Source organism: Peromyscus californicus, unplaced genomic scaffold (genome assembly GCF_007827085.1).
Source record: "Peromyscus californicus insignis strain IS unplaced genomic scaffold, ASM782708v3 Scaffold_5__1_contigs__length_169319896, whole genome shotgun sequence".
Taxonomy (NCBI): domain Eukaryota; kingdom Metazoa; phylum Chordata; class Mammalia; order Rodentia; family Cricetidae; genus Peromyscus; species Peromyscus californicus.
This window is the reverse complement of record NW_026294573.1, coordinates 65,894,556-65,917,249: the sequence shown is the minus strand read 5'-3', so window position 1 is coordinate 65,917,249 and position 22,694 is coordinate 65,894,556. Positions and strand designations below refer to the sequence as shown.

The window sequence follows — 22,694 nt, the reverse complement described above, 5'->3', positions numbered from 1 at the left end:
GTCAGAGAAGGGTTCCAAGGTTGTGTTAGGCGCTGTTTCTCAAAGTGCTTGGAATTTGTCACACCCTTTTGTGAAGGAACGAAACTATTTCTAATGATCCCCTCTGTCGTTTTCTTCTGCAGAAAGTGAGCGAGAAGGTTGGAGGAGCTGAAGGCACCAAGCTAGACGATGACTTCAAAGAGATGGAACGGGTGAGTCTTCACTTCTTAGCCTTCCCTTGGCATGAAGTTGTCCCCTGGAAGAGGGGGATGTGAAGCTGTTCTGTACTAGAGTCTCCAAATGTTCTGTTTCTGTTTCTTAAAAAAAAATATATATATATATATATGCTCCTTTCACTGCCTGTTTTGAACTAGAAACTGGGAAGCAGCCTGTCTCCCGCATATCCATCCAGAGAACAGGGCCACTGTGAAGAGGAACGGTGTGGTACTTTTCCTGAGAAGTTTCTCATCACTTTTCCTAACCAGGGTGGTGGATGTAGAGCTGTGGGGGAATGTGGGTGAGGTGGAAAGGAAAGGGGGGAAATGGTGAATGATGTCTCAAAGCTCAGAAGGGACTTTGAGTCTCTCTCTGACTCCAGTGGAATTCCTATGAGGATGGTTCCTGCCAGAGGCAGGTCAGAAGAGTGGGGAGAGAGGAGTTTGGGAGTCCAGTTGACCTGGCCTAAACTCTGCTTCCACCACTTATTATAAAAGTCCAGGTTTTTCTTGGAATTTCTATTTTTCATATGGCAGTAATACATGAGAATACTAATGCTCACTTAAGAATGTTTATTATTGACTAAAAAGATAAGTAAATCATTTAGCATTCTGTCTGAAACATTCTAGGTTCTCATCAAGTGAGTTTAGAGTTTGTGAATTAGTCTCTTTTTCTCCTGAGATATTAGATGTATTTTTTCTTTCACTTTGAGGTTGTTCATGTCAAGAGATGTTTAGACCTAAGAGGATGAGTGATTGTTGAAATGTACAAAGAATACTGTGGGTAGGTATTAAAGGGTTGTCCTTGTGCTTAAAGAGGATGTGCTAAGCCATGATACACAGAGTATTATTATATTATAAATGATAATTACATTAATACATTAGTTATAATTGTACATTATTAATATTTTACACTATTATAACTAAATATTTTTTCTTTATATTCTAGTTTGAGTCTCTAAGAAGATTTTCATGGGCCTAATATTTTTTAGTAGTCTATGTCATTTCCAGTAGGCTGTGTTGCTACATTTCTGATGAGTAAAACAGACTGTTCCTTAGTGCTTCCTATCTTTTCAATTTTCCTCCAAATGGGTTCATGGATAAACTAAAAATGACTCACTTCAGGCATCTGTGACATAGGATAAAGATAAGATTCCGGAGTGTGTGGTGTTCACAGTCTAGAGGGGAGGACAGAGGAGAGAGGTAATGATGCTGTACCCGGCTAACTGAGCTGGGAGCGGGAGACGTTGGTGACCTTCTGGTGGAATCGTGGAGACTGAACAAGCGTTGAGAACCTAGTGTGTTTCAAGTAAGGGAAGGAACACAGAAGCAAACAGGGGAGAACAGTGCAGCTTCTGCAAAGATGAGACCCAAATGCCCGGCTCTTGTCAAGTGCAACTGGCCAGCTTTGGCCTGGCCAGCCCCTCTGCCTCAGTTCCTAACCTTGGCTCTGCTAATGACTGCCCATTGTTGATGTCCTACACCAGTGTTCTGAGTCTTGTCCAAAAGCCTGAGAACTTGACCTCTCCTGCCCAGTACCTGGCTGCTACTTTCCCCAACTGAAGTCAAAGTCTGTACTTATTTCCCATCTCCTCTTGATCTTCAACCAAAGCTGATAAACACCGACTTTCATGGTGGTAGACAGAGCAGCCTACCCATCCCTTACCAACATCCATGTCTCTAGACAGACATACATGCTCAGGATGACAGCTTTGTTTTGTCCTGAGAAACCCACAGATGTGCTCATTTGCACCAGCCTCTGGGTACTTGCTCTGCCCTTCTTTGCCTCTCTCTCCCTTCACTCCTCCTGAGAGCACTTCAGTATGCCTCAGGGCTAACTACCACAGCCTTACAGAAGCTTGGGCAAGTAGTTAGGGATTTGAAATGTACAGGTGTCAGGAGTGAGTCCTACATTGCGCATCTGCCCTGACTAAAGCTGCTAAATGAGGGGGCTGACTGTAAAGCTAAGACAAGCCAGCTCTTTGTGTCTTAAATAAAACTAAAAAGCAAAGGGAATTTGGAGAATGGAGTTTAATCACTGAGCAACTAATTAGACCTTTGGAGACTTATTTTGCTACGAAATCCATGCCAGTCTTACAAACTAATTAAAATGAGAGCGTCTTGCCAAGCATTTTACTTTAGGCAAATATCCACAGACTACCCTCAGATTCTGAAGATGAAGTGTAAGATTTATGTTCCTTATTTCATCAAAAGTCTCTGGAGTGTTTGTTTCAAACCTAGATTCCCCTGTAATAAAGCAAACTTGTGATTGAAGAACCTACCCGTGTTCCCGCATTTGGGTTTTTCTCTAAGTAAATTCAGATATTTGGATTTCTGTACAGTGTAGAAACTGTTTTATTTAATTTTATTGTGCACATCTTGTGTTTTATCCGTGATTGTCCTACAGTTTGTACTTAGCTTGTGCTGGGTGTATTGGGAGGTAAACTATTTCTACAGTCATTGAAGAGCACTTGCGGGGGACTTCAAATCTTAACAAGTTAGCTACTCACAAAAATCTTTTAGCTCAGTATTTCCAAGCCCACCAAAGAATCAGCATCTAACCTTTCATGGTTGGGTTTCTGTTCAGCACATGTTTGAGGTGGATCCAGAAAGCTTTATTTAGATGGACTCTCAGAGGTGCAATTAGTCAACAATATGAAATAAATAGAGGTCTGCAGCAAGCAGCACTCCCGAGAGAGATGTGGCTGTTCCTAGAAGTTCTCTCTAATCTCAGCCTACTCTGCTCTGCCAACACGATGCAGTGCCACCCCAGCCTGGCTCGCTCGCCCGTCAGCCTCCTCTTCCCTAGCTGATGTTGGAGGCCTCTGGTGGTGTTTTCTCCACGGGAGCTTTGCCCTTAGTCATGGCTCTCTTTCTCTTAAGTACCTTGCGTGGCGTTGGATTTCATTTTAACGGTACATGTTTTCCTTACTTACCAGTTTCATTAAATATAGGCTGAATTCCTTTCTGCGATCCAGACATTTGGAAAATTTCTTCTTTATAAAGTTGCAGCTTTTTGTTGTTGATGGCTGTTAATAGAAGTTCTAGAATTTGCCAGGCGGTGGTGGTGCACACCTTTAATCCCAGCACTCGGGAGGCAGACCCAGGTGGATCTTTGTGAGTTCAAGGCCAGCCTGGTCTACAGAGCGAGATCCAGCAAAGGTGCAAAGCTACACAGAGAAACCCTGTCTCGAAAAAAAAAAAATCTAGAATTTGAGGAACTTCTGATTCCTTCTCAAATTTCTATCAGTTGCTATGGTTATACAGAATGGGGGAAGGTTTCAATGAGTTGGTATGTAGTTTTAGTCATTAATTCACTTAGAGAATATGTAAATACCTCCATGTGCCAGACATTGTGCTGGGAACTAGAAACATGGAGGTACATCAGGCCCAATCTCTCAAGGAGCTTTCAATTTGGGTGGGAAAAAAAGGGGAGTATAAATAGATACCAAATAAGACATAGTACTTAGTGTCCTGGAAAGATTTCCACAAAAGACACCAGAGAAACTCCAAACACAGGTTTCATAGAGCAACAGAAACTTCTAGAAGACAGACTACTGAGCTGAATCTTCAATTCTTCTCTTGTACTTAGTATGAGTACCATGAAAGACTCCCAGTCAATGGGCATAGAGTTTTTCTGTAGCCTAAAAAGCATCTTGGGAAATTCTTTGTTTAAATCACAAAAGGCTCTGGGGCTAGAAACATGAAAATAAACCCTTTAAATAAAAATACAGTTCCTGAAGCGAAGCCTCAAGTTTTAAGAAAGACAAGATCTTGGGAGAGAAAAGAAAAGCTGCCATCCACTTGAGTGTGAGAGGGTGAGGATTATTGGCCAAGTCCAATGTGGAGAATGCTGGTAGATGGTGTCCATGGTCATTACCCCATACTTTAGTTACTACAGGAAGAGATGTTTAGTCTCATCCATCCCTAGTGAGAGAACTAGGATTCATGAGCAGAAACCACCTGGCTCACTTTAAGAGAGAACCTCTGTTTACCAAAGCTGTTTTTGTAAAAGCCATAGAAATCATCAAATTCCCTACCTGCTCACGTTGAAACACAGGCTAAGCCTACAGTTCCCAGCTATCAGGGGAGGTATGCTAGTCATTGCTTGAGTTTTGTAGCAAGTAATTTGGATACCGCTGTTGGATACCAGTGATATGTCTCAAATGGGAGAGAAGAGAGGAGCAGCATTGCAGCCAGTATACTCAGAATACCTTCTCTGAGTAGACTTGGGGTTCACCATGATACTGGGGGTCTCCTTCACGGAATAGTAGTGAAGGAGACATGGGTCACTGGCCTAAGACATTCACTTGCTGGTGTAAGCTAGATGAAGGGCTTGAGTCACAAACAAGATGAGCTTCAAAGATGTCCTTCAGCTCTGCCTGAACTTCTTTGGAGACAGGCTTCCTCAGTTACGTGTGTGGAATGTATGTCAAAGTATACTCGGTATGGGGTAACGCCTACGAAGATTAACAAAATTAAAATTAATATATTAGAGTAACCAGAGCCTAAACCATCCTTCATTTTTAAAATGTTATCTGTCAGCCTTTCTGAATATATGGTTTCTGCTTTAAAGCAGGCAGTTCGGAGATGGCTGTTAATTCTCCCCGAGTCAGTAGGGAGCTAGTAAAAGTACCACTCTGGGATCAGCCTGTCTTGCTGCCAGACAGGCTTTTCCAGGATGCTGCTTTCATCATGTCCCTGTGACTTACTTATTTAGCTGTTCTCTTTCAGTGCTCCAAGTGAGAGTGTGTATATTCTTAACTATAATAAACTAGAACAACTTAATAATAAAATTAAAAACTTGAAAATATGTTGGTGTTTTACATGGCATTTTAAGTTCTTTGACATAACCACTGGGAATTTTTCCTTATTGAAGTGGGCCTTTAATTCATGTCATTATTATTGATTGCCAAACCCATAGACTACCTGTGCCACATATAATGAATGTGTTCTGCTTCTGGCATCTGACAATGTGAAATAATGTCTTTCATACTTCCATTGCTCTGTAAAAGATTCCATAGTTTCCATGTTTTTTAAGTTCAGAAAATACTGATTTATTTTCTACAGGGGGAGAATGTTATTATATATTCATACATCTGTATATGAAACAATAATCCCATTATGTCAATTCACTGTCTTTTAGTGTTCTGATATCTGATATTCCAAGACTGGAAATAAGAGCCTCATTCATAGATTAAGCATGACATGCTCCAAGCTCGCACCTTAGCTCAGGGATCAGCACATTCTCTTGGTACGTCTCTGAAACTTTTTGGGCTGCAGGTCTTTGCCCTCTGTCTTGTAAGTCCTCTCTAGGGCTATTGAAGCACAAAAAGGATCCATTGGCAATGCCTGTGTCAATGAGTAAGTATAGCTATGTTAAAAGAAATGAAACAAAATTTAGAGGAAACTGAAATTAGACATTTTTATGAATATGATGTACAATAAAATAGAAATATGAATTTCTTTTTTAATCCTTTAAGGTATGAAGGTATGTTTAGGGTATATTTCCAAACCTATACACAGGGAAGGGATACTTAAGAAGATTCGCAAAATTAGAATGGATTCATCAGTAATTAGAGCCTAATTCCTTCCTCATTTTTCAAATTATTAGACTTTCTGAATACATATGATATCTGCTTTAAAGCAAGGCAGTTTGGAGACAGGTTGTTAACTCTCAGGCCACACAGAAGGATATCTTTGAAGCTCACCCTCCCTGGTGGCTTGCTGACATAGTTTTGACCATTGGCCATCGTTTGGCCACCCCTTATTTAACTTGAAAATGCTGTTTCCTCTGTTTGTGGAGTATAGGAGCAGGCATTCCAAAGCCACAGTATACATGTCGGGTTCAAGGGACGAGCTCCAGTGTCTGGCCTCAGGTTCCACATTGTTTGAGACAGTGTCTCTACTTACAGCTGTGTGCCAGACTAGCTGGTCTGTGAATTCCCTGTCTTAACTTCCATCTGCCAGTAGGGCAAATGGGGATCAAAAAGCTTGTGCTACTGTATCTGGTGGGTTGTGGAGATCCACACTCAGGCTTTCAGGCTTATGTGCCAAAGACTTTACCCACTAAGCCATCTCCCTGTCCCAAGAGAGCCATTTCTTCATTTGGTTCTTTCCCTGGACTCAGTTATGCATTTCAAGACTGGTTAATGGAAAAAGAATCTAAAGTATTGGGAGTTGCTGAAACCTTGGCATTAAGAAGATAGAAGTAAACAGATCAGAATCTGTGAAGGATACATGCCTATGATTCTGGCTTAAAAAGAAAGCCATGTATTACACAAGGGTTTACAGTCCTTAAATGGGAGTCCATGTTGTATACATTCACAGTTCATTTCCTGTTAACAACCTTCCCCAGTGCTAGAAACAACAACAAAATTCAATACTTGAGAGCAACAAGTTAATTTTTTTGATTCTCAGTTTTTCTGAAGTTTCATGCCAAGGTTAGCTGGCTCATTGCTTTGGGCTTAAAGTGATGCAGAACATTATGACAACAGCAGCATGTGGCTTAAGGTGGCTGTTCAATCATGATGGTTCAGATGCAGAGATAAGAAATGGAGAGGCCAGGGACAAATACAACTGTCAAAGGCATACCTTTAGCAATTCTGTTTCTCAAAGCAGGCCCCACTTTCCAACTCTCAACAGTCAGTTTTGAACCCATCAGTGAATTAATCCATCAGTCATAGCAGAGTCCTCATGACTCAGTTCCCTTGCACTGAGCGGCTCCACTTGCTAGGGAACCAAGTCTTCAGTATATGAACATTCTGGGGAGATGCTTCATATCCAAAGCTATATACTGTACTTTCCCAATCAAAGCAAGATTAACTGAAAATGGAGCCTTGGGAGCTCCCCCAAATAGAAGATACCGTAATTAAGAATCCACCAAAAGTCATTTTCAGATTAGGAGATTTGAACAATGTAAAAACAAACAGGTATACATCATAAGCTCAAAGTTAAATTGTGCTGTTCTTCCATGGAATTAAGCTCTCGTTAGTTTTAATAAATGATAAATCTTTGTGCCTATGCTACCAGATTTAGTATTAAGAGATTATATGGCTGGACAGTGCCCATTGAGGTGTATGAAGGCTTTCCCAGCAGGAGCCTGACAGGATGTAGTAAGAATTGTCATCACTTTTGCTGTTGATTTGTCTGTGTCTGATACAATCAGTTTAACCAGAATCCTGAGGATGAGGGATAGAAGGTAGAAATTAGTCACCCTTTTCCTGGAAGATGTCTTTAGAACAGTGAGTAGTCACTAGACAATTCACTTCCAGTTCTCTTTCTTAGAAACCTCCATCTGTGGCCCCGGGGAAGGACTTTTCTTTCATTATCATGTCATTGGTTATGTGAGCTTGGGAAGTTCATTTTCCTACTCTGCATCTTTAAGTTGTACGTTTTAAAGGTCAGGGATTGGGCTACTGTACTACTGAGTTCTTGGTCTTGTGTCCATTACCTCTATCAGGTGGTAGCCCAGCAGAATCCAATAAAAAGTAAAGGGTCAGTAAAAGAATTTGCTAAAGGTTATTCCATGTTGTTCTTGTATCCTGAAAAGAAACCATAGAAATAACCATATTGGATAAAATTCTTTTCAAAAAATGATAAGTGCCTAAAATAAATTCTGTACTGAAAGTGTAAAGTTTAATGTGAATGTACACAGCTTCTGTTCCAAATGCCTGTTCTAACTGGATAGAAGTTCATGGAGTTGTATAGACTTGTGTCTTGTTAATTTTGGTGTGTGATGTGTTTATGCCAATTTTTATAATAAAGTTTATAAAATTAAAATGAATTTCAAGTGAAGATTATATTATGCTCCTATCAAATAGTTTAATGGAGCTTGTTTTGTATTGATAACAGAAGTACTGAAGGCGTCTACATTAGTGAGCATGGAGTCTGAAAAATCTGTGTTGTCAACTTCTTAGGAGACTTTGGTCAGACTATTTGGAACACCGATATATATATATATATCTATATATAGATATATGTCTCCATTCCGTTTTAATGTAGAATTCTACTCTGGGGACCAAACACAGTACTCTTAATATTTTTATCTCTAAGGTCTCTGGCGATCTGGGACTACTGGTTTGATCCCTATGAGCCTATGAATGGCTTCCCATGACTTCCTTGCTAACCCACCTATGGACAGTGTACAGCAGGCACTGTTGCTGCAGCTTCTGTTGAGAAGACAGAAGAGTTGGGTATAAGGGGCCTAGCAAGTCAATATGATAGTGTCACCTCTGCGGGGCCAGGTCCAGATATTTACTATAGATGAAAGTCCCATCGACATCTAAAGTGTTGAGGACTTTCATAACTAACCAGAGGATGGGGTGGCAGTTCTTTGTTCCTGATCCTGTTGGGTTGCTCTCTCAGGTCCCTAACCCCAATTAGGGATGGCACAAAGTCCCTTCCAGGCCTGCTGTGTCGTCTTCTGGAATTGGGGAGAAATAGCACTTCATGTCTTCTTGCGTCAACCTTTCATTTTCAGGGAAAAAGAGCAGCCTGGAGCAAGCTTCTGATTCCCCCTGTATCTGTTTTCTCCTTCATGTAACGATGCTTAAATCTCTTTGATTATTGAGAAAGAGATGGGGAAAGTTACAACCATGTCAGCCTCCTAGCAGAAGATGACGCCACAGTACCAGATGGACATTGGGTGGTTCAAGTCTCAAGTCTTCCCATGCTTTTTTTCTTAGAAACCTTGACCTTTGGACTCCACTTCTTCTGCCCTGGCCCCAGAGGACACCTGATACATTTGGCATCTAATTCCTCACTCCCAGTCTGTCTTAGAGTCAACAGAAGATCTGTGTTTGTCCTCTCAGGTTCTCCGACCTTTCACTGTGTTTGTGCAGTATATACAACCTTGAACTCTCTCCACTGCTCTCAAGCGTTCTGTGACTTGAGTCCAGAAGGGTGTCTGGCATTTGGATAAAACTGCCAGGTCCTCCTTTGGTAGTGCTCCACTCCAGGGAGCTGGCACTCCCTTAGCACTAATCATCCAAGCCTTAGGAGTCTTAAAATTTGGAGTCAGTCAAAAGGATAGTGGTTCAGGGTTCCCCAGCAGGCTCATGCCTCCAAAAGAGAGTACTTGTAAAAGTTATTTTACACCATTACCATTCCAGAGTCACAGGGAAAATCATGTGTTTTTCTCATCCTCATAATCACAACTGCATGCTGTATTATGACTTTGGTGGGATAAGAAGTTATTAAATATTGAAAAACCAAACAAGAGAAGGTATTTTAATAGCTATAATATAGAAGAGAAGGAGGTTTACTCTATACAAAGCAGGTTTCACCAAATACAGTTAGTGTGGAGATTCGTTATCAGGATCCCTTGCGGTCCTATAAAAAGTGACAAAACAAAATATTATCAATGGCAGGGGAATTGTTTTATTCCTGTTAGTCATCTGTGCTGTGCACCAATGCCCTTCACAGTCTAATAAGAAAAGTAAGAAGCTGTATCTTATGATGTTTCCCTAACCTGGCTGTGTGGAGAGGGTAGGGGTGGACTGCTGGGGGAAATGCTGACCATTCCCAGTGGTCTGAGCCAGGATTTTTAGTGTCAGAATTTGGTATTTATAACTAGCTAAATGTTCGGGACCAACTAGAGGTATTTACTGAGGACATTTATATTCTGAAAATGAGGCCAGAATGTACATAGACAGTATAAGCAGAATTCAAGACATACTCTTTTTAAATTATTATTATTGTTGTTGTTATTTTCTTTATTGTCCCCCCACCATGTGCACGATACATATGTGGGAGTGTATATGCCACAGTATGGGTATGGAGGTTAGAAGACAGCTTGTGGAGTTACTTCTCTCCTACTTTTACGCGGATTCCAGGCATTAAACTCAGATCTCCAGGCTGGCTAATCCACTCTATCGCTTGAGCCCCCTGAGTGTCCCAGCAATATTTGTTATGGACGAGAAACCAGTTGCCAAGTCTGGCCCATTTATGGCGTCTAGTAAAATCTTGAAGGCAAAATGTTACTGACAAACTCTGTATTAGTTTTGCTGAAAGGGAAGGAAGTATACTTTGAAGAAAATTTTGGGAAAATACCAGTTTCCTTCTTGGGTGGATAGGCTTTTTAACAGACAGTGCTCAACAGGAAGTCATCCTCGTCTCTAGCTGCTCCTCACAGTGTCTCACCTGCTCCTGCAGGACTTGTCACTGCGTGCTTGCCCCACTGGGGTCCTGTGTGAGCTTCAGAAAACTCTGGGCTCTAAAGCAAATGATGGTGCCATTTATCATATTTATATTTCTATTTCAGAAAGTGGATGTCACCAGCAGGGCTGTGATGGAAATAATGACTAAAACGATTGAATACCTTCAACCCAACCCAGGTAAGTGTTGTCTTGTATAGTTGGAGTTCCCTCAGGTTAGCCTCTCACTGATTGGCAAGTTAGATTTGGTAGGTTTCTCCTTCCTGTGAGGGAGGGGCTATTTTAAAGCTCACGTTGAAATGTCTGCAAGATCATGTGGTATTTTATCCAACTGTGGCATCTTTAACAGTGAGTATATGCAGCTTGGGTGACAGACACATCATGTCAGAGTAGCTACACGGTCTTTTCAGCTAATCTTTAATTTTTCAAGAAATGGTAAGAAAATGAACATGAGATGGGTTGTGATGACTTCCAAAAGATAAAGGGGGAAGCCAGGTATTTTTGTGAAGTACAGATGGTTTATGCTCATACAGAATGGAGGGCTGCACCTTCCCCTCTTCTCCAGGCACATCACAGGCCATCATTAGTTCCCGAGAACCTCTTGCACTAGATCTGAGACAGGAATTGTTGTAGAGATAACGGAGTGTCCCTAGAAGAGAGAACCAGGCATGGCTGCTGCTGTCTCTGTTGGTCCTAGGTAGAGCAGAGCACACCGGCCTCCATCACAGGCCTTCTGACATTGTGCAGGCTTCAGGTCCTGACCCCAGCTACAACTTGAAGCAAGGCTGAATGTGCTACCTGAGGGAAATATGAGGACTTGCAAAGCTCGTGGCTCTTGAGTCTAGTTCTTTGGGAATTTCACTTACGATGCTAGCTCTCTGGGCGTCCTTGAGATCCAGGCAACTGTTTCAGTCCCAGTGGGTTCCGATGCAGGGTCTCAGTGACAGAGGGTAACGAGAGCGTGGCAGGAGGAAACAGACAAGTGCTGGGCTGCTGATGCTGCAGACTCTGTCCTCACGCCTGGCTGCTGGCTGCAGCCGGCTTTCCATCTCTCCTTACTATGGCAGCTCAGTGGCTGTTTCAAAAGTGAATCAGTGATGTTGAAATATATTCTCTCTGTTTTTCCTTAGGCCATATTAGAGATGAGATGATGTGGTAGGGAAAAATATAAAAATATGATAGAGTACAGAAATGAGTTTAACTGCTGGTAGACTAGGTAAATTTTCAAGCTGACTTGTAAGCCATGTAATGACTAGCAAGAAACCAAGTTTCATGTCGTTTCTAGTGTTTCTATTCCACAGAGATATAAAGATCTCATAGACACACACACATTTATTCAAACAACTGTACTAGGTCAAGTCTCGAAAAGAGAACAGCTCACCTTACCATGCTTTACCACAGCAATGGCTTTATAGAAGCAAGAAATGTTCCTGTTACCTTTGAGAAGACCCTGAAAGCACCCCATGCTTCCTTCATAGTCATGTGTGAATTGTGTTGGTAACTAACTGTTGTGGGGCCTCGTGTCAGGAACGAGAGGAGAAATACGGTCTTTGTTAAGTCCTACTGCAGCTTCGGTACAGTACCAGTAACATGCAGTCTCCTCTTTAAACGTAGCTCATTTGATTTTCTGACCATGTCATCTATTCATATATTATATTTTGATCATATTCAGCCAGTTCCTCTCTCATTTTTCCCTCCTCACACTGGTACTTCCTACTTTCCAACCAGTCCCTCTCCTACTTCCGAGTCTTTTTGTGTGTGATCCAGTGAGTGTCATTCGAATTGCTTACAAACATGGGTGAGGGTTATTTGCAGCAGCATGGGCAATTTATGAGTGGCCCACACCATGGACGATGACTCCTTCCTGCCCCAAAGTCATTAACTGCCTGTGAATCCTCAGGGAGGGGTGGGGCCTGATGAGTTCCTCCCCATCCATGATGGAATGTGCACAGGCCTAATCTTGTTTAGAGAATCACACCTCCTGCGAATTGAGCCACATCATGCAATACTCCTCTCTTCCTCTAATTCTTATATTCTTTCTATTTTCTCTACCACAGTGTTCCCTAAGTATTAGAGGATATGAGTAGATGTCTCATTTTGTGCTGAGAACTCCATATCTTATTCTCTCAAACTCTACCATTTATGAGTATCTGCAGTAGCTACTATCTACTACAGAAGAAACTTCTCTGACCAAAGCTGATGGTAGCAGAAATGAAATATTTAGAAAAAACTTGGAGGGACCACATGTCCATTTAGCAAAGTAACTGCTTTGGGCTAGGCCCTAAGGCCCGTGTCCTCCCCATTGTGGGCTTTTTGGACTAAATTGGAAGTAGGCATGTATTTTCTCCCATGAATTGAGCCTCAAATTTAATCAGGAAGGGGTTGGGTACCCACATAAGAGACATGCCACCATTGCACCAAGAAACACATCTTGCTTGGCTGTTGCTAATATAGCATGCAGGGTCCACAACTGAGTAAGACAGTTGGCAGTTTTCCTCTAGCAGCCTGAAAAGAACCTTCTGGTAATATGAGGACTAGCTGGCAGGGAGGAAGCTTCCCGCTCAGTTCAGCTCCATTTCTCTAGGTCCTCCTATCTGAGAGTATGGTATCCTCAACAAATGGTCTTACAGTCTAGATTAGGTGGGCAACCAAGAGCAGTGGCAATCGCTTGTATTATTGAGGGGTGCATCAATAGCCTCCATGACCGAATATGAGTTCATAGGGAGATATCGGACCTCTGGCACTAGGATTATTTTTTAATAAACTGTAGCTTCTGGGAACAGCTTTATCCACCAACACAGGGCACTGCTTTCACACTTTTTTGTTTTCTTTTTTCTTTTTTTAATTATAGTTTTAATTAGCTTACATAGGAGCAAGTTGCCTTATGGCTTTTTAATACATCCTTACTTTCTACCCTCCCACCCCCTCCTCTCACATCTCCCTGCCCCCATCTCTGCTTGTGTTTCTTACCCTTACTGTTTCCTCCTTTACTTTCAGATTACCTCAGTTTACTAACTGGCCTCTGCGAAAGCCTCATTTTCACCCCTCTCATGGTCCATTTCCAGCTTCTTGGCCTGTGCAGAACCTCACTCCCTCATAAGCATACATACAAAGTTCAAAGCTAAGATACACATATGAGAGAGAACATGCACTGTTTGTCTTTCTGAACCTGGGTTGCCATACTTAATCTGTTTTGTTTTACAGTTCTAACCATTTTCCTATAAATCACGTAATTCCATTGTTTCACAGCTTAGTAAACTTCATTGTGCATCACATTTTTATTTGAAGCATGGCTCTGTTTATCCTGTTTCCTTGCTATTGTGAGTAGAGCAACAGTGAACAGGAAGGCAGGCATGTCCACGGTAGGATGTGGAGTCCTTTGCCTTTATGCTCAGGAGTGGTACTGCTGGGTGGTATGGAGGTTCTATTTTCAGGTTTTCGAGAACTCTCTGCCCTTATTTTCATAGTATTTGCACTAGTTCACACTCCTACTGGGAATGAACAGGGCTCCCATCCCAATCCCCACATTCTGGCCAGCACGTGCGGTCATTTGTTTTATCATGATAATGGCTGTTCTGACTGGAGTGAGATGGACTCTCAAAGGAGTTTTATTTTTCATTTCTCTGATGACTAACACTTTTTATGTAGATTTTGAACACTTTCAAAAATATTTATTTGTCATTTGTAACTTCTTCAGAGAGCGCTCCTTTCAATGCCATAGCTGTATTTTCAATTGGAGTGTTTGTTTTCTTGCTGTGTGATTTTTCAGTTCTTTGTAATCTGGACATTAATCCTCTATTAAATGTAGAGCTGTCGAAGAGTGCGTCCCATCCTGTAGGCAGACTCTTTCTAACCGTTTCCTAACTTCATGAGGTCCTGTTTAATCAGCTGTTGGCCTTATTTCCTTAGCATTTAGGTCCTATCTGAGACCTTACTTATCCCAGTATGATGACATGTTTTTCCTGTTTTTACCTCTAGCAGTTTCAGGCATTTCAATATTACCTTAAGGTCTTCCTTCTATTTTGGGTTGATTTTTGGAGAGGTGAAAGATAAGATCTAGATAATTTTTCTACATGGAGATACCCAGGTTCCCAGCACCATTTGTTAAAGAGGCCGCCTTTTCTCCAGTGAGAATTCTTGGTGTCTTTGTGAAAACTCGAGTAGCTGTAATTGTTGGGGTTCATAGCTAAGTGTTCTATTGTATTCTGTTTATGTCTTTTGCACCACTCTTTTCTATCCATGGCTCTGTAATATAATTTGCTGTGAGGTACAGTGAAACCACTAGCCTTACTGGTTTTTTTCTTAGGATTACTTTGGATGTCTGTGCTTCCACATGAATTTTAATGATTTTTTTCTTTCTATTTCTGTGAGGAATGGCATTAGAATTTTGATGGGGATTATGTTGAATATATAGATTGTGTTTGGTAAGATAGCCATTTTTGTAATGTTGATTCTTCCAATATGAGCATGGGGCATATTTGCATATTCAAGTGTCTCCTTCAATTTCTTTCCAGTGTTTTAATGTTTGAGAAGTCTTTCACTGTTTTGGTTAGGGTCATTCTATTTTTTGTGTATATGGCATTTGTCAATCATGGTTTCCCCAATTTCTTCCTCAGCATCTTTAATATTGTTATATGGAGAAGCTACTGATATTTTAATATTAATTTTTTATCTTGCCAGTATGCTGAAAGTGTTGGTCAATTTTAAGCATTTCCTAGTGGAGTCTTTAGAGTATGATGTATTGGCTTACATCATCTACAAACATGGATACTTTTCTTCTTCCTTCCCTGTATGCTTTCTTTTCAGTTGCTTCTCTTGTCTTTCTGCTCTTGCTAACCTCCCAGTACTATACCGAATGAGTGTAGAAAAAGTGGACAGCCGTGTTTTGTTCCTGATTTTAGTGGAACTGTTTTGAGTTTTTCCCCATGTAATATAACGTTGGCTATAGTTTTGTCATATATTGCCTTTATTGTATACAGATATGTCTCCTCTGTTCCCAGTTTCTTTGTAACTTTATCATGAAGGAATATTGGATCTTGTCAAAAGCCTTTTGAGATGATCCTGTGATTTCTATCCTTAAGACTGTTTATATAATTTATTACATTTATTGATTTTTTATATGTTGAATTGATGACAGTGAATGATATTTTTGTGTGTTCTTGAATTCCGTTATTAGTTTTCAAATATTGCATTTATTCCTCCCATCCCACCCCGTGTGTGTGTGTGTGTGTGTGTGTGTGTGTGTGTGTGTGTGTGTGTATGTATGTATGTATGTTTATCTGGTTAAAGTATCAGGATAAGATTGACTTTATAAAAAATAAATAAATATAGATAGATAGATAGTGTTGCTTCTTTTTCTGTCTTATGGAATAATTTGAAAAGCGTTGTGGTAGTTTTCCTTTGAAAGTCTGGTTAAATTCACCATTGTATCCATCTAGGCCTAGACCTTTTTTAGCTGGATATTTTTTCATTCCTACTTCTCTCTTGTTTGTTACACTACTAGATATGTTGAAATTATTTAGCTCATCTTGATTTAACTTTGGAAGGTCATGTGTGTCCAAAATACATGTCCAAAATTCATGTATTTTGTTTAGCTTCTAATCTCATGAAATACATGTTATAGGGTCTGTTCTAATAACTTTATGAATTTCATTGGTATCTGTAATAATTTTTTCTTTTACAGCGATTTTCCTAATATAAAAATAAAATGCAGTCAATTCATAGTGTAAATGTATTAAAAACACATTGTGGGGCTGGTGAGATGGCTCAGTGATTAAGTAATCGCCATGCAAGCCTGATAACCTGGTTTAGAATTGCCCGAACATACATAAGTCCAGATGCAGTATCATACTCCTAGAACTGTGGCATGCCCTTATCAGGCATTGGGGAGCAGAGGCAGAGAAATCCCAAGAAACTGGAGGGCTACCTTGCCTGGTATATGAAGAAGTAAGTAAGAGAAATGCTGTCTTAAATCTCAAACAAGATGAAAAACATAAACTGACACCTACCTAAGGTTGTCCTCTGCCCTTCACATATATGCTGTAGAACACCTGTGCCTGTACTCATACACTCACAAAGAACATACAAATCTTACACATTGTGATGGTTTGAAATAAAATGGACCCCAAAGGGAGTGGCACTGTTAGGAGGTGTGACTTTGTTGGAGAAGGTATGGCCTTGTTGGAGGAAGTATGTCACTGGGGAGGTGGGCTTTGAGGTCTCATATATGCTCAAGATACTGTCCAGTATGGTGATATTTTATTTGTATTAAAATGTTATTTGTATGTTAATAAATAAAGTTGCCCGGGGGTCAGAGCTATTAGCAAGCCATAGGAAAGCAGGGCAGTGGATGCTTGTAAGTATGCTTGTAATCCCAGCACTTGGTAGGCAGAGCTGGGTAAGTCTCTGTGTGTTCAGGGATACAACCATTACTGGATACACATGCCTTTAATCTCAATACTAATCATGGAAAACCTGGAGGCCTATACAGACAGGCCGTGAGGAGGCGGTCATGTGGTTGGGTTTACAACCAATGAGAAGGCAGAACAGGAACTCTATATAAAGACTTTAACACAGGGGTAGCTCTGGTTCAGAGAGGTAGGACCACCGAAGGAGGAAGGGTAAGGTTTTAGCTCTTAGCTCTGACCTCTTGGCTTTCTTCTTTGCATTGGTTCTGTGTTTCTTATTTAATAAGAAGGTTGTTTACATCTACAAATGGCGCCCAACGTTGGGCAAGAGTTTCCACCTAAAAACTGAGAAAAAAGATTCTAAAACGGAGCTAAAAACAGTTCCTAATTGTCTCTCTCAAATGAGCAGCAGCTGCCGGTTTGAGCTACTGGCAGGTTCCTAGTGTGCACGCTCGACCTGCAGTATGGCGGGAATGAGGCCTCTGCAAGTGGCACATTAAGCTGCATGATGGATTTAGACTTTGCTAGTACAAAACAAAAAACAAAAAAGAGGTTTCTGGGCTACATGCTGCTTGGATAAAAGCATAGACCCATGATAGCTCCCAGAGCTGGCGGTAAAGTACCACGGCCATGTTGGGAAGCTGAGGTGGGCGGAGCCAGCAGCCACAGCTGCTGCAGTTTAAAGCAATAGATTCACAATAAGACAGATTCAGATGTAATAGCTTACAATGTGTGTAAAAGATACGTAGGCTTGAAAGAGACAAAAAAGGTGATATATACAGTTATAGAAACAAATATATAGTTTTAAAAAATAAAGTCTTTAAAGAGACAGTAAAGTTAATATAAAAAATAAGCCACGTGAAGATGAATATTACACAGAGAATCTGGATTGTGTTGTCTTTGGGATTTTTAACTGCAGAAAAACATTTGATTGTAAAAGCTGTTGAGTTATGCCAAAATGTATATTTTAAAGGTACCTTGACTTCAAAATTTGAATATAAGGATATGTTGCTTTGGAAAGGAGGCTCTGCTTTTGTTTCCACAGAAAGCCAGAGGCTATGGATTTGTTCCAGATTAAGATACATCAGGTTTGACCAGCCAAGACCCCCTGAAAGGTCTCTGATGACACCATGGCCCAGATGATCCAACATTCAGACTGGTTTGAAGGCAACTGGCTCAGACAATACAGTCTCATGGACTATTCCATAATCCTAAAATTTTCTTTGTGTCCCCATAAGATACAGCGCCTCCCTCCAGCAGGAAGTAGTAAGAGAAGCTACGCCCAAATTCCCAAATTATATGTAATTTTACTTTGTTAAGGTTAAAACCTTCCTTTTTGGGAAAAAAAAAAAAAGAAAAGAAAAGGGGAAGTGCTGTGGGATGGTCTGTATGTCAAATGTGTTGCTGATTGGTCAATAAATAAAACACTAATTGGCTAGTGGCCAGGAAGGAAGTATAGGCGGGACAAGGAGGAGAATAAAGCTGGGAAGAGAAAGGCTGAGTCAGAGAGACACTGCCAGCTGCCACAATGACAAACAGCATGTGAAGATGCCGGTAAGCCACGAGCTATGTGGCAAGGTATAGATTTATAGAAATGGATTAATTTAAGCTGTAAAAACAGTTAGTAAGAAGCCTGCCATGGCCATACAGTTTGTAAGCAATATAAGTCTCTGTGTTTACTTGGTCAGGTCTGAGCGGCTGTGGGACTGGCAGGTGAGAGAGATTTGTCCTGACTGTAGGCCGGGCAGGAAAACTCTAGCTACAGTCCAGTATCTCAGTTCACTTCCTGTTGCCTTTAGATCAAGATGTAAGGACTCTCAGCTCCAGCACCACGTCTGCCTGCATGCTGCCTTGCTTCCTACCATGACTATAATGGACTAAATCTCTGAACTGTAAGCAAAAGCCACCCCAATTAAATGTTTTCTTATAAAAAAGAGTTGCCATGGTCATGGTGTCTCTTCACAATAGAAACCCTACCAACGATACACAAATATATTACAGATACACACACACACACACACACACACACACACACACACACACACACACACACACACCATCATGCAGATTCTCAGTAAAGACCCATCACTAATTATTTTTACTAATTTTAATGAAAATATGCTATGTCGAAGGTAGATATGTTGAGTTGAACATTATCTCTGCAGAAATTCATGTCTTCCAAGAGTTCATAATGTGAACTGATTTGAAAACACTGTTTTTGGAGGCATTTTCAAGTGAATTCACCCTAAATTTAGGAGTGGACCCTGAACCAAGTACTAGTTTCCTTAACAGAAAAGAAGAAGACATTGGGAAACACAGGAACATGACCAAGTGAAGAATAAACAGACATTGGAATTGTGCTGTCCCAAGCCAGAGAGTACAGGAGCCACACCATGCAGAAGGGGCAAGGGTCTCCCATAAAGCTTCCTCAGGGAGCCTACCCTCTCAACAGTTTGAGTTCAGATCTCTGGCATCCTGCTGTGAGAGAATAAATCCCACTGTTAGAAGCCAGTCAATTTTGTGGCAAATTGAAATAGTAGTGCTAGAAAGTGATATTGCTAGGTAGACTTGCTTTCCCCCAGGAAAACAAAATGAAGACTAAGCCAAGGTGTTTAAGAAATGACCAGGTATCTTAGTTACTGTTCTATTGCTCTGAAGATACAAGTCTGAAGTTGACCAAAGTAACTCCTATAAAAGATAGCATTTAATTGGGAGCTTGCTTATAGTTTTAGAGGGTTAGTCCATGATCATAATGGCAGGAGGCAGACAGGCATGGCATTAGAGCAGTAGCTGAGTGCTTTATGTCTTGATCTGAGACAGAGAGAGAGAGAGAGAGAGAGAGAGAGAGAGAGAGAGAGAGAGAGACTGGGTTTGGCTTGGACTTTTGAAACCTCAAAGCTCACCTCTAATGACCCACTTCCTCCAATAAGACAACACCTACTCCACCAAATCTGCATCTCCTAATCCTTCTAGTCTTTCTCAAGCAGTTATACTTCCTGGTAATGGAGAACAGCCAAATATATGAGCCTGTAGGGTCCATTCTTATTCAAACCACCACACCAGGTTACATACTTAGGGTACATAAATCTAGAATGGAAACCCAGGTCTAATTGGCTCCCAAGCCCATGGCCATTTATGTATGATGTTCCCTCTGAGAAGGATGCTGTACTTCATTTGGGTATAGGAGGTCCTTTGCTTTCAGTGTATGTACCATGGAAATTCAGAAAAGAAATAGATTGTAGGATTGAGACTTTTTGTTGTTTTGATGATAGATCAAAAGAGGTAATCGAAGCAAAAGAAATTTTTAGAAATAACACATCTTAATAGAGTACTAAATGTGTTGATTACTTATCATTGTAGTTATTTTATGACTCTGAGAATTGAATGGACAAATGCCAACTAGAAAAAAAACTTAAGGCCATCATCAGGCATATTCAAATTTTCTCCAGAAAAGCAGTTATTTATGGGTAGGTCACATAAAAATGCAAATAAATGTCACACTAAAGAATTTAGAACCAAACATAATAATCCTATATAATTTAAACAATTCATATTGATTATTTATGACAGATAGGGTTTGCTTTCTTTCTGAATTTCTTATCCTGGAACCAGGCATCACATGGAGTTCCTAGAAGGTGGTTGGTTATCATTATGCTGGTTATTCAAAACCATCTGGTTGTCCTTGGGAAAGAGACACAGGAGTTCAGCCAATACCCAGAGGTACTTAGTGCTTTGGCATAGCAGAACAGGGCGAATCCCCAAAGTTGTCTACATCTGTTTCCTACTCTGCCTCATGGGAACTAAAGCTGGATTAACTAGTAAAGCTGGATTAACTAGTAGGGCTGGATTAACCAGTGAGGAGACTGAATATTGGTACTGAATTATGAGACCTGGCTTGAGTTAGGCAAGGATCCTAATTGGGGCCAAGGAACAGATTCTTATAGATAAGACAATGGAATTGTGGGAAGTTACACTTTGAGGATATTTAAAGAGTACCCCTGTTAGAGTGCCAGCTTAGGTGCTGGTTTTACATCTTACAGTTCGAGACTCTCAAAACATTTATATTCTTTAGACTCAATTCTTATCAAAAAGGTTATAAAGGAGATTTTATTTGATTTCAGGAATTTGTGTGTGTGCCTTATGAAGGTCCTTCTTCATCCCTGACCTCCTCCAGAGTGGCATTTTAAAATGGCAAATCTGATCATATTATGTTACATAAAACCTTGAATTGTTTTCCATGCTTTTAGGATTAAACTGGTTTATAAGGCCTCCCTGCCTGACTGCACTGCCCAGTCCCCTCCATCCTGCCCAGCTGATAGCTCTTTCAGATCCTGTACCCGTATTACTCCTGCTGCATTCTCTGGGCTCATCCCTGGCACAGGCAGCCAGTCGGCTTTTGGCAACAGCGACATGAGTTATGAAGCATGGCTGGCTGATGTATTACAGCTTCTCCACAAAGGACAGAAGGAAGAAGTCTTCATTTTCCTTGGATTATCAGCCCCTCAGATGCACACGGCCTGTCTTACATGCATATTCTCCTAATGTAAATATCAATTCTAGAATGTGTGTGGCCAAAACAAGTTTGATAAAAAATTTGATATATAGCTCCTTGGTTTGTGTATTGCAGGGTTTTCTTTACTTTCAATAAAGAAATGAACAATTAGATTCCCATCAAGGCAGCTTTAATTATCTTAATCTCCTGAAAACTCACGTCTTAACGATACATTGGAGGTTTCCTGTCTTCTATCTAGTGAACAGCTGTGGCCAGATTACAGCATGAGGTCTTTCTAGGCTTGCCATATTATCTGTGCCAGAGACTTGTTCAGTTTTCATGGAGCAATTGCTCTGACCCGAATGTTATAATACAATATAAATTTCCAAGCTACTCAGGGGAGGAACCAGTTCACACACGGGAATTATTATGCATAGCAGGCACTCGCTGTTCCTCAGAGGAGCGTTCCCTGAAGCATGTGTGGTGTTTATGCAGCAGGCTTGAAATCCGAGGTATGAAATTGGGGGTATTGGATTTCTGTTGAGAGTTTGAATAATTTCATTTCTCACTTATGGAATATTACCTGTGGAAGTAAAAGCATGCTGCATTAATTTTTAAATATTTCATTAGTCCCTGGGATAATTTTATATTAAAATTGTATTTCTTCCCACGGGCTGTTAGTTTTGTATCTCCTTCCAAAGATGAATACATACCATGATAATCAGGTATTTGTTGGTATTGGAATGTTAATTATCTGCCATTTGTCATCCATTTAACCAAATGCTTGGTTGGATACCACATTTATTTCCTGTTGGGCAGGAGGACCTGGTTCTTTGTCATCATGTATCTTTCAGGGCCCTTAGAATCAATCCCAGGGCATCTTTGTCCTCTGTATCTCCACATATACGTACGAAAGAATGTGTAACATCGAGCCTTCACTTAATGAATAAGGGATGTGTATTTACTCATAGACAGAGATTTTACTTTTCTAAATCTTGACACTGAGAAGTGATTCACAACTTATAATGGATAGATTCCCCTATACAATTACGAGGAAATGTTGAATTTCAGAGGGAGAGGTCTTTTGAGAATAAATCCAATAAAGAAAGAAACATGTCTGGAGATGGACAGTATATTATATTTATTGAAAAGACTAGAGGGCTTTCCTAATTTTAAAAATCATTGGGGAAAATATTGAGAGTTAATAGGTTTCTAATTGTCTAGTCATCCTTTCTGCTAACTAATGGACCCCAACTGACCTAGATAACCAACTTCATTAATGTAGACAAGTTTGGGAATTCTCTCTGTTACAAGAATGTTGATGTCCTGCATGGAGTTTGCCAACCATCACTTGTGGGTTGTTGGACCATTCGCTACTATTGATTGCACAGCAAAGGTAGATTGGGAGCACCTGTTACTGTTTTTTTTTTTAGCTTATGATGAA

General features: G+C 40.6%; 1 protein-coding gene across 1 annotated transcript in view; it reads left to right on the top strand.

Moving 5' to 3' along the window:
- Sh3gl2 (SH3 domain containing GRB2 like 2, endophilin A1) overlaps positions 1 to 22,694 on the top strand; it is a 191,210-nt gene that overhangs the window by 146,315 nt on the left and 22,201 nt on the right. Inside the window, exons 2-3 of the mRNA XM_052715776.1 lie at positions 123 to 191; positions 10,459 to 10,531. Of these exons, the coding sequence (XP_052571736.1) occupies positions 123 to 191; positions 10,459 to 10,531 (142 nt within the window). The remainder of the gene's footprint in view (positions 1 to 122; positions 192 to 10,458; positions 10,532 to 22,694) is intronic.